Consider the following 13,508-nt stretch of genomic DNA (forward strand, 5'->3'; position numbering starts at 1 on the left):
ATAGTGTTTTCTTGGTAAATGCACTCCAGTATTCTTTATTTGCTTTGTTTGCCGCTTCAAAAGACATTTTCAATCCATCATTTGAATGGAAAAAAAATGTATTGTGGGGTCATTAATCATAAATATTAAAAGCAAAAATATATATATTTAGGATTTTGTTTTAGTGTATATAATATAATATAATATAATATAATATAATATATGATATAATATAATATATGATATAATATAATATATGATATAATATAATATAATATAATATAATATAATATAATATAATATAATATAATATAATATAATATAATATAATATATGGTATAATATGATATAATATAATATAATATAATATAATATGATATAATATAATATAATATAATATATGGTATAATATGATATAATATAATATAATATGATATAATATAATATAATATAATATAATATAATATAATATAATATAATATAATATAATATAATATAATATAATATAATATAATAGTGGTGGGAGGCGTAGATTGGCACAAGGCTGCAGGCCAAGTGCCTTAGTGTCCCACCAGTGTCGATATACAGCCATATTGCACTGCTACAAGTGTGATATTGCGTTTATACAACAGTTTGACGGTATAATCATGTATATAAAAAAGAAAATCAAACACGGAGAGTATAAAAATCCTTTTGTATGAGGAACTACTTTCTTCCACCATTCATTCACATCTCCAGCTGACATCAGAACAGCAGAAACCGTTGCTACTTCAGTAACATCATTTTAGAGCTAGTATTTGAATGATTCTCTAGCGTAATATCTAACGTGATGACAAAACAGGTGATTTTGCTCACATTTAAAGATTTAATACATTAGAAGGCTGAACAGCATGAAATGCCATCAGTCTACAGACATTTCCCAGTATTTTTCTGTTGCTATCGGGATATCACAATAATTAACCCCAAAAAAAGACAAAGCAGCGCAAACACTACCGAATTACTGTTTTGTTTGCGATAAGACAAATTTGTCTCCTGTTTTCGTTACTGCAGACTAGTTCAGTAAAAAGACAGAAAGAAGAAGAGTGGCTAGCACAAAAGACATACATTCCTGATGTGTGAGTCCCATCTCACACTCAATACACTACAATTACTATGGTATAAATACAGCACTACAACATACAAAAGAGAGAGATCGACTTACCACTTACCAGTTTTATAATGTTTTGATGAGCTGTAGTTTGAAAATATGCTGATGTTTTCTCCTCTAAGGACTTATTATTCAGTCTAAGTCGCCATCTTGTGGATGGACAACATCAACCGTCTTTGCTGTGCTCAGTATGACAGGCTGATGGATGCAGACATGATGTATCTCCAAAATTATTATTAATATTTAAAATAGGCACTATCCTTATAAATAAACAGCATAGTTGCAATCTAAACAACTACATCCTTGCCTAAAAAAGCCTCAAAAGTATATTATGTTGTCCAACAGCTGCAATATTTGTCAAACTGTAGTGAGTTTATTGATCTGCTGTCAGTCTATTTGGGCGGAGTAATACAGAAGGGTGAGGAGGCTGTATGAGTTATGATATTGCAGAATATCGCACGACTTTCAGCCAATTAGATTTGAGAACCAGACAAAACTGCTGTATATAATATAATATAATATAATATAATATAATATAATATAATATAATATAATATAATATAATATAATATAATATAATATAATTTAAAATAATATAATATAATATAATATAATATAATATAATATAATATAATATAATTTAAAATAATATAATATAATATAATATAATATAATATAATATAATATAATATAATATAATATAATATAATTTAAAATAATATAATATAATATAATATAATTTAAAATAATATAATATAATATAATATAATATAATATAATATAATATAATATAATATAATTTTTCAAATTAAAAACAGATGTGCAAAATAGAATAAAAAGTTTTATTAAACATGATATTTACTTACTTCTATATGTTATGATTATATTATTTTATATAAAATGTTAGGCCTCCATTTTCTTTTATATGGGATTATTACCTATTCCAAATGTTGTCACCATTTGGTTTGTCAAAATGTTGCATGTGCTGACTGACTTACCATAAATGCAAATTTGATTTGGTTACGTGTTTGCATTGAAGGTTCATTGTTTGCCTCAGGGCTAGCGATGACACCGAGAAAAGTAACACCACCTATATTGAAGAAGCCCAGCCGGTGCACGGTAAGAACTTTAAACTTTACATCCATAATAATAGTCAAACTCCCAGTTACAATCTGCTTGTTAAGCCTGACACCGCACATAACATTTCCTGGATCCAGACACTCTATCACCGTCCAAAAGTGAAAAAAAGAAATGGAACTAAGATATGCTCACAGGTTGCTGTAATACTTTTGAAAATTACAAGCGTAATGTTTATATCCCTGTCTAAACTCAGATGGTCAGACAGTGATTCATATTTTATGGTTAAAATTTTGGTGTCTGAGATGCTGCACCCACTTCGAATGTTATCACTCGATTGAATGAGCATTATCAGTGGTTATCAGCTGATAGATATGGGCCAATAGGGGCCTTCTGCGCATACTAGTAGGCTCAGAAGGCTGTTGTCATCCATCCACATGGTTAACCAGCTATACTAACAGAGAAGACTCCAGATGCAGATCTATTTTTACATTACTGTGGCGGTTGAGTTTAGGGTTGGGGTAGGAGTAGACGGTGATTTAAATACAATTAATTGGAAATTTAATAAATAATATAAATAATTCTCGTTAACTTCCTGCCACAGCCTTATGTGATTTATAGCTGATTAACCATGTGGATGGATGATAACAGCCTTCTGAGCCTATTAGTAGGCACAGAAGGCCCCTACTGGCGCATATCTATCAGCTGATAACCAAAGATAACACCCACTGGTTAAAAAGGTATTTTTTTAGTTCATATATTGAGTTTTCATTTATGATACTCCCAAAATCATTCCGCATAAATCCACAGATTTTTTTACTAAATTCTCTGCAGAAATAGCCCAAGATGTCCGTAGATTCTGTCTATCTATAGTCATAACTTAACAAGTGGATTATTTGACTAATAGTTGGCGACAGGCAGTTGATTGGTAAAAAAAAAAGATGTATACATAAGGCAGTGATGCTTTTAAACACTGGGTGTGCATTCTTTTTTAATATATCAATGGCCTGTCATCAATTCATACTGTCCTTATCCTGTGGCACCCACATTTGTCAGGTTGTTGTCCTTATATCACTGCTATGTGTTGGACTAGTTTCTTACGCATCTCTTTTTTTATTTGATTTTTGGCTTTAGTAGGCTGTGAGGTTATTTGAATGAACTGATAATGCTCTGTGTAGTGATATAGCACTGTAATGCAGTCAAGAGCTGCCTGGAATTACATTACACTGTAAAAAATGCTGGGTTTTATGCAATTGATTTGTGTTAGGGCAACATGAAGGAATTAAGTTACCTTATTAGTTTTTACAAATCTAAGTGGATTGAACGTAAAAAAAAAGAATTGTGTTGTTTCAGCGCATTTTAAATAAGTAATAATTTGGACAAACAGTAAATGTCATTTTTTTTCTACATAGACTCATTCTGAAAACGTATATATAGATTTCTGGAGATCGTAAATTATGTAGACAGAAGTACGTATGGCTGCATTTTGTTTTTAAAACAAACGCTAGGGGGCGGTATGACACAGTTCCTTTTCACGCTTACCAGCTGACCGCTTACTTTCCCGCTGTTACCAGTTTGTCCAGTTAGCTCTCCATGTAGGTTGGCGAACTTGACATGCAGAGAGGAGTTAACCACAACTATGGGGTTTGAGTCCGGTGAATAATGGTTCTAGAAAGCGGGTAAGACAAAAACAAAATCCAAAAAATAAAATAAACAAGTAGAAATGTGGTAAAATCTGAAAACGTAGTAAAAATCAAGTAAGGGCTTTTCTTTTTCTGGATTGCTTTTTAAAACTGTTGGTTGGGTTTAGGCAAGAGGGTGGACGCTGGTCAATCAGTGCTTTTGAAAACACTATTGGTTGGGTTTAGGGAAGGAGGAGGGTAGGTCAGTCAATCGGTCAGTCAGTTGACAGTAGCCTCTAGTGGATTTACGTGAGAACAGCAGGCACAAATGGCACTTGCAAGAGAAATTTGAGATCTCAAAAAGCATAAACAGCGGCCTTTGGTGGATTCGCAAAAACAAAAACTGTGAAAAAAACTGAAAAAACATAGCTCCTGGGACATATTTGGCGCTCTCCAGAAATGTATATAGAGGTACATGTTCAATAAGCCTGGGTTGATTTTTTGAGTGTAGCTAAGCATTTAGCTGAAAGGAATCGTACTTAGCCAATCAGCATCAAGCATTCAGCAACTCCATAGTACCCAACTTTTTCAGCACATGACTAATGTGTTTCAAATTATGGGTTACACTTCCTGTTTGGAGAATTTCCATTAAAAGAACTGAAACAAATCACTTTAAATGCACTCAAAAAAACAACGTTTGATGTTTGTTCAAACTACTTATTTAAATTGAGCAAAAAACACAATTCTTGAGGGTTTTTTGGGACGACTTAATTGTTTTATGTTCAATCTACTTATATTTCTAAAAACTAACAAGTTAACTTAATTTTTTCATGCTTCCCCAACACAAATGGACAAGTGAAACCCAGCATTTTTTACAGTGTAATAAGGCTTTATTTAGTACCATACATTAGTATCACAAGCATCTCTGTGGCCAAAACTCTTTTGAGTTCCCTGTGTTTTGTTGTTCCTCACTCTCTCTTTCTCTTTGTATTTCATGCAGTAAAGTAATATTCATTATATGTCTGAAAAAATTGGTGCAGAAAGACTTGTTTTGAAATGTTGGGTTCATTCATAATCTGCTGAATGTAAATTTTATTACCTAATACGTTTTTCTTTTAATATTTGATAGATGAAATGTACACATTGTTGTTTGTTCAAACTACTTATTTAAACTGAGCTGAAACAACACAATTATTTGACTGTTTCTTGGGATGACTTGTTTATGTTCAATCCACTTAAATTTCTAAAAAGTTAACTTAATTTTTTTTCGTGTTGCCTCAACATAAAGCAATTGTGTGGATCCCAGCATTTTTTTACAGTGTAAAAAGGCTTTATTTAGATAATCCATATACATAGACAAATCTGAGTGATAGGTATGTTTGACTTTGTGCTTTTGAATATATCCTGAAAATAAAGTTATGCTTGGTATTTCAAAGTGACATTAGTGTCACAAGCAGATCTGTGGCTAAAAATCTTTTGCGTTCACTGTGTTTTGTTATCAATATTCTAATGCGGGTGAAAGAAATGAGGGTGAAACTCGCTTTTACCCTCTTACCTAGCCCTAAACCCTAACCTAACCCTAAAGGGGGTCGCACACCAAAAGTGCCGATCGGTGGCGCGCCGCGTCACACCACACAGCGCCATGCATTTTAGAATCTATCATGGTACACACATCGGCACCGCAAGTCGGCAGCTGTCTGCGGTGCACAGCCATGACTTAGGACACTGTTCATATTTCTGCCGCCCCACAGAGCGGCATCTGAATAGTTTAATTTCAAATATCACGCGAATGTGCACGCCTGGTGTACGATACTTTCAACTGTCATGTGTGCGTCATGTTGCGGTGCCGAGTGGCGCATCCGGTGTGTGACCTGCTTAACCCTAACACTAACCATAACCCTAAACCCTAACCCCAGCACCAACCCCTAAACTGTAACCCTAACCCTAAACCCAACCCGAACCCTAACCCTAAAAAATCCTAGACACAAACCCAATGTAGACACTTCCTCACTATTTCCTCTTTCCTCTTGCAGTACAGTAATATTCATTATACGTCTGTAATATTGATGCAGGAAGATTTGGTTCATTCATGATCTGCTGAATGTAATATTTATATCTAATAAGTTTTCTTTCAATATTTAATAGATTAAATGTACACATTTTACCCATTTCTTTAAAAAAACTTCACAGATTTTTACAGTTTAACATACATTACACCCATAATTCATGCAGAGCATCACAGGGCATAGGGAAATGGCAGATAAGAACAGACATAATGCATTTCTATGCGTATTCACATTCAAGCTCGAGGTAAAGCGTCAAGGTCAAGTTTAGGTGACATTTAGACAGTCAAGCGAGGGCGATAAACAAACGTGTCCTGTGGTCTAATCTGTCTCTCGACACGCAGAGATTACGATTCGCGTGGATGAGTCAGACTGCCTGTCGGCTGCCAGCTCCCACGACATGGAGACGGAGCGTTTCCTCTCGACGGGCACAACCGGCCGCCGGGTCTCCTTCAACGAAGCCGCACTCTTCGATCACAGCAAGAAAACACAAGAGAAAGGGCGAAGGTCAGCCGCCCACTCAGTCACGCCGCCCACAGTCCACACACACAGACAGAGCTCTGTTTGCAGACTGCTGCTTCCAGCACATATTTATGTGTGTGCTGTACATTTACATCTGGGCTTGTCAGACGCTTGAGCTGGTGATGAATAACACTGGGTTTTCGGTTGTTTGTCAACATTAGGATTTTGGGGACAAATTCGGCAGAGCGGAGGCAAAGATTAATCATCTTTTTTCTCTTTTTTTTGTAGTAAGAAAAGTAATTTGAATATTCATCAAATGTTTTTAAGCATAACAAGTGAATACATAAAAAAGCATGAATTTATTAATAGTTTAATTCTTTTGAATTTAACTGTAATCCATTATTTAATTATATTAACAACTTGCTCTCTGTGCAACATTTTTGACTGTTGGAAATATGTAGTTCTTAAAATATTCCTTAAATATTCTTTATGTTATATTTGATTTTATTTGATATGTATTTAACCCTTATGTGCTGTTGGGGATGTTTAATCCACTCTGGGGTGATTTTTTGTCTTAATTTGGCCATAACTTTATCTGTGTTTCGGCTAGCAGAATTATTTTTGGTGACAAAATTGACACATATTTTGAGAAACTGCTCTGAATTAAAAAAAAAAAACTCAACAACACACTCTGGGCAAATTTACTATCCTTTTGTTATGTCAGGGAAGAAAACATCCACTGAATTAAACTGCTGTAAAAATGCATCAGATCAACATTTTTTCATTTTTTTTTCTAGTAATCAACCTCAGTCCTGATCAAAACTACTAAATTGTTTATAAAATTACAGGTTTTTAACCCTTTAATCACCAAATTCATAAATTATGTCACTGATTTGGTGAAAAACAATCACACACAATGACGTATTTTCAATACAAAATATAATTGTGGACTAGATTTTATTTACCTTTTATTACAGTCATGGACATGTGAAACAACATTGCCATTGATATATATTGTTTTTGATTGGTTTTAATGTTTTCTTCCTGATTTACTGTTGGTGGCTGTTTTTGCTCCATTTGACTTCCATTATAACCACATTTTTTGATTACGAAGCCATGACACCATATAATCATTCAATTCTGATTGTTGGTGGTTTTACCTGTTGGAGGTAAGATCTGTAATTTTTACTGTTGATCATCAGTTGGCACCATTAACCCTTTAAGCCTGTGCAAAAGCTTCTGGATTTATATGGAGTATAACAGCAAATTAAAGTGTCTGTGAGAGTGACCCTTACGCACTTACCTTGATTTGAAATAAGCATCTCAGCTCTCAGAACTACATGGAGTAAACAAAAACAGACTGCGGAATTATGCACCATCAAATGTGGTTATAATGGAAGTCAATCAGGCAAAAACAGCCACCAACAGTAAATTAGGCAGAAAAAAAAATGAAAATCTAACAATGCATCAAAGCCAGTGTGTTACTAATCGTTCACATGTCCAAGACTGTGATAAAAGGTGAAAAAAAATCCAGCCCACAATTACTTTATATTGAAACTACACCATTTTGTGTGTGTTTTCACCTAATCATTGACCACATTTGTGAACATGGCAATTAAAGGGTTAAAATCATGTAATCTTCTAAATAATTTAGTAGTTTTGATTAGGACTGAGGTTGATCAACAGATTTATGCAAAAAATGTGAAAAAAAAAAAAAAATCTGATGCATTTTTACATTAGTTTAATTCAGTGGATGTTTTCATCCCGAACATAACAAAATGGTAGTCAATTTGAACAGTGCTCGAGAGTTAATCTAAAAAAGTATTTTACATTTTTAAACATTTGTTTGAAAAGTAATTCATCAATACTTATACTACAAAATACACTATATTTATATATATAGTATAAGTATATACTATAAAAGTATTCATATTTTTATATATATTTTCCTTTTTATGTTTTTGTATTTAAATATTGATGTAGTTATTTATATTACATGAATTGTGCAAAAATTGGTAACATTAAACTCGAAGGTAGTGTTCATAAGACTCTCATGACACCTTTATAATCATGACATAAAACATTTCATGAATATAAATGGATTTTATGCAGGTGTCATTCACTCAGTTATGTCATTTTAAATGCAAAGATGATATTGTTTAAGATGCCTTAGTCATGACAACTTGGCATTAGCATGAAAACATACTTTGTCATAAATCTGTCATAAACATGACTGTCATGTGACCTCTACTACAGTGGTACACATTAAATTTAGTATTAAAATGTCATTAAATATTAATGATTCTTTTGTAAAATTATTTGACAGTATTGACATTTTCTTAACAAATTAATTTTGTTCTATTGAAAAAAGTAATAAGAAAAATATTCATGACACAACTATAATGGCCTCATGACACTCATGTTTATGACAGATTTGTGACAAGTTATGTGTTGGTAAAGTTATGACAAAGACAGGTTGTGATGTACTTGTTTATGACAAGTTGTCATAACAAAGACATCTCAAACAATGTCACCTTTGCATTTAAAATGACATAACTGAGCGAATGACACTGAATGACAGCACATATAATCTCATTTATATTCATGATGTGCCATTTCATGATTATAAAGTCAAATTATGAACACCCACTTCAAGTGAAGTGTTACCCAACAATCTTTAAGGAGTGTGCTTAAACTGCTGATTTTCGAATATCTACCCAACATTTTCAACAAACATTGATTTGATTGTGATGTAAATCTATAATAAGGTGTTGACAGCCTGTGTGTTTTTCACCTCAGGTACACACTTACTGAGGGTGACTTCCACCACCTGAAGAACGCGCGTCTCACACACCTCCACCTCCCTCCACCGGCCCTCCAGATCCTCACGATCCACGAGTGTGAGTCTTCAGAGAACAGCCTCGCCATGATGACGCGTCCCGTCGCCAAATCCAGCCTGTCCATCTTTCAGGTAACAGACGCTTGCTCTGCTAACAGGACAATAAAACAGAGTGTGTGTTTATAGGACAGAGTTCTAGTAGCGTAGATAGTTCACCATTCACTCACCTTCATAAGGTTGCAAACCAATTGGAGTGTCTTTCTTCTGTTGAACACAAAAAACTGGAAAGTAGTATCCATCGGCATCAATAGTGTGACAAAATCTAATCATGCTAGCAACATGACAAATCATGCTAAAAAACATGATAAAGTATTAATTCATGCTAGCAACATGACAAATATTGCTTAAAACAGTATAATGTGCTAATTTATGCTAGCAACATGACAAATCATGCTTAAAACAGTATAATATGCTAATTTATGCTAGCAACATGACAAATCATGCTTAAAACAGAATAACATGCTAATGCATGCTAGCAACATGAGAAATTATTCTACAAACATGATAACATGCTAATTCATGCTATCAACATGACAAATTGTGCTAGAAACATGATAACAACATGCATATTTTTTGTTAGCAACATCACAATTCATAATATAATTGAAATTATTCTAAAAACATGATAATATGCAAATACATGCTAGTAACATGACAAATCATGCTAAAAATATAACATGCTAATTCATGCTAGCAACTTGACAAATCATGCTAAAAACATAACATGCAAATACATGCTAGTAACATGACATATTATGCTAAAAACATGATGACATGCTATTCTTGCTAGCAACATGACAAATCAAGCTAAAACATGATAGCATGCTAATTCATGCAAGCGACATGACAAATTGTGGTAGAAGCATGATAATCACGTGCCCATTTGTGCAAGCAACATCATAATTCATGTTAGAAACAGGCTAGCAACATGACAAATTATGCTAAAACATAACATGCTGAATCCTAATAGCAACATGACACAATCATACTAAAAACATGATAACATGCTAATTCATGCAAACAACATGACGAATCATGCTAAAAACATGATAACACGCTAATTCATGCTAGCAGCATGACAAATTGTGGTAGAAACATGATAACAACATGCTCATTTGCACAAGCAACATTATAATTCATGTTAGAAACAGGCTAGCAACATGACAAATCATGCTAAAACATGATAACATGCTAATTCATGCTAGCAACATGACAAATCATGCTAAAAACTTGATAACATGCTAATTCATGCTAGCAACATGACAAATCATTCAAAAAACATGATAACATGCTAATTTATGCTAGCATCATGACAAGTTGTGTTAGTAACATGAAAACATGCTAGTTTATGCTAGCAATATGACAAATTGTGCTAGAAACAAGATAACAACATGCTAATTTGTATTAGCAACATCATAATTCATGTTAGCAACATGCTAATTCATGTTAAAAACATGGAAGGCAGCCTGCTAATTTTCTCAGTTTGAAGACCCATTAAATGTGTCCTCATAATGCATCCCTCATTTTTCTGGGTAATGAAGGACACAAGTAATGGATACTTCCTTTGCTACAATAAAATTCGACATCAAATATCAAGTATAATTTTACGGCCGTCACAATTAAAAACGTGTAAAATCACATGTAGTTAGGATATACTGATGTGCCACAAATGTCTTTAAATGCTGCTCAGTCTGAATATTTTAATAAACTCTTCTGAGTTTCAATCAAGCTGCCTAATTATGTTTGTTTAGGTTTTGTTTCTCATTACTGGCAAAATATTAAACAGGTTGTGTTTGTCACTAGCCACCAGTATGTTCACTGCCCCAGACTGCCCTGACTAGCCGGACTCTCAGCCCCAGCTCTGCCCTTCCTGGAGACACTCTCAATTCTACTGTGGACACAACATTCTGTGAAAGCATCAAAAAGGGCAGCGCTGAGCCCTCAAGCCCATGTCTGGTGAGTCACGATTACTGAAACTCTGGCATGTGTGGCTTTTTTGTTTTTTTTCATGTGTGATAACACAAAAAGCAGTTTTCACCTGGTATTAACAAGGATTCAAAGGCATCTGTTGTAACCACTTGTGTTCATATTTCATGCAGAGATCCTTCATCACACTCTACATCAAATATTGGAAACTGTTAGCCATCTGCATCAATAGTACGACAAAATAAAACATGCTAATTCGTGCTAGCTACACGACAAACCCTGCTAAAAACATGATAATGTGCTAATTCCTGCAAGCAACATGACAAATTGTACTAGAGACATGATAACAACATGCTAATTTGTGTTTTGATCATGAAGTGAAGACTGGGTGGATGTTTTCGAAGTTAAGGGAAGACCTAGGGGGAGGGGGTATCATGAAGTGAAAAAGGAGGGGGGTGGGGTGGTGGGGTTGTTGGGGGGATGTTGGTGGTTGAATGATCGCGAAGTGAAGACCGGGGGGGGGTGGGGGGGGGGGGGGGGTATAGGGAGGGGGCACATCTTCACTTTGAAATCATGGCAACAGCTGGAGGTTTGTAGTCCACAGCATGTAATTGCAATGTTTACAGTGCTGATCCAATACTTCTGTGTTTCTTCCCACCGCGGCGTTGTTTTCGTTTTTTAAAATGGCGGCCACTTGAAATAAAAAAACTGGAAAATGTAATAAATATAAAAACGCTAACCAACATATACTCACCTGTGAAAGGTTATCTTATTTCTTACGTTATTTAAATGTTGTTTGTTTAACACTTTGAGGTTGTGCCATGTTGTAGGATCTTAGAAAATATACAGTTAGTGATGACAGATTCATTTTCTATGTCTATTAGAGGTCAAATTTGACTAATATACCTTGTTTCATTCAGAGAGGCTTATCCTTATACCCTAATCGCTCCGAAGGGTTTATTCTCCAGATTCGAAGGGTTTAGGGCAGGGGTGCTCAATCATTTTCCTGGAGATCTACCTTCTTGCAGAGTTCAGCTCCAACCCTGATCTAATACAGCTAAACCAACTAAGTAGGATCTGAATGAGCACTTTATAATTAAAGACAGGTGTGTTTGATCAAGATTGCAGCTGAGCTCTGCAGGAAGGTAGATCTCCAGGAACAGGGATGAGCACGCCTGGTTTAGGGCATAGGGATGCCCTTTCAAATGGAACACAGTGTGTGACACCAAACACCTTCCCCCATGCAAAGCAACATAGGAGTGTGAAGTGTCTATCGTTGCGTCCAAAATCGCATACTTCCATATAGGGTTGCGTTGATAAAAGGTGCCATCATCCATCGCCGATGACCGATAGACATCACAATGCTGAACTAGCATCGCGATAGCACCTGCTCTCGAAAATTACACACGGTCCTGTTTACACTAATACATTTCAGTTTTAAAATGGCATTTTAGAACGAAAACGATCCACATCCACACTGGCATTTCACCTAGCATTTCTGAAAAGATCTTTTCGTCCACACTATACTGCTGAAAACGCACATCATGTGACCACACACACACACAAACACACAAACAAACTCTGTCATACGCTGCAGTGTCTGAGCTCCAGGAGTCAGCCCAGAGAGCAGTGCACCTCGGACAGTTTATCAAGGATGTACCGCTGGGTCGCGTCTCACTCTAGTTGTTAAACGTAATATTTAATTAATCTGGTCTCTATCTAACAACTCTTCGGTCTTTTGAATCTGTCAGGTAACATGTCAGAGCTTCAGTACACTGCTTCAATCTTTCGCTTTCATGCTTGTAATTTTAGCGAAAACTTAAGATACTGTTGGTTGGTTGCTGTTGGTTGTGCACCTTTTATACCAACCAAATTTGTCGACGCCATTATAACGACACAGCTCACTCTGCCTATTCATGCCAGAGTCCTGCAGAAAAAGTGATTGAGTGTGTAACTTATCTTTATTTATTCATGATTTGGTTATGGGTAAAACAAAGACCGCAGGTCAGGTAGTTGAAACGGTAGGCTAAAAATAATTAATTCGCTATGAATTAATAAATTATTAATAAATCGTCCATCGCGGTGTTTCACATTAGACATCGTACAATGCCAAATTGGTCGACATCACCCAACCCTACTTGCATACCATATAGTAGGCTAAAACTAGTATGCGAGCCGTGTAGTGTGCCCGACTTCATAGAATTTGAAAAAGTATGCGAGAAGTACCCGGATGACCTACTACTTCCGGTAATATTCTGAAGTGTACTTCCCATGCACGCTGCGCTATCCCATGATGCCCCACGAGAGAATTCATAAACGGGAGTGAAGCGACA

General features: G+C 35.1%; 1 protein-coding gene across 2 annotated transcripts in view; it reads left to right on the top strand.

The window, feature by feature from the left end:
* The window catches only part of cbarpb (CACN subunit beta associated regulatory protein b), a 40,190-nt gene that overhangs the window by 15,824 nt on the left and 10,858 nt on the right, over nucleotides 1-13,508 (top strand). Inside the window, exons 4-7 of one of the 2 annotated variants that reach the window (XM_056448433.1) lie at nucleotides 2,166-2,245; nucleotides 6,233-6,395; nucleotides 9,150-9,321; nucleotides 11,053-11,205. In XM_056448433.1, the coding sequence (XP_056304408.1) occupies nucleotides 2,166-2,245; nucleotides 6,233-6,395; nucleotides 9,150-9,321; nucleotides 11,053-11,205 (568 nt within the window). The remainder of the gene's footprint in view (nucleotides 1-2,165; nucleotides 2,246-6,232; nucleotides 6,396-9,149; nucleotides 9,322-11,052; nucleotides 11,206-13,508) is intronic. The other variant, XM_056448434.1, reaches the window with a different exon arrangement.

This window comes from Danio aesculapii, chromosome 22 (assembly GCF_903798145.1).
Source record: "Danio aesculapii chromosome 22, fDanAes4.1, whole genome shotgun sequence".
NCBI lineage: Eukaryota > Metazoa > Chordata > Actinopteri > Cypriniformes > Danionidae > Danio > Danio aesculapii.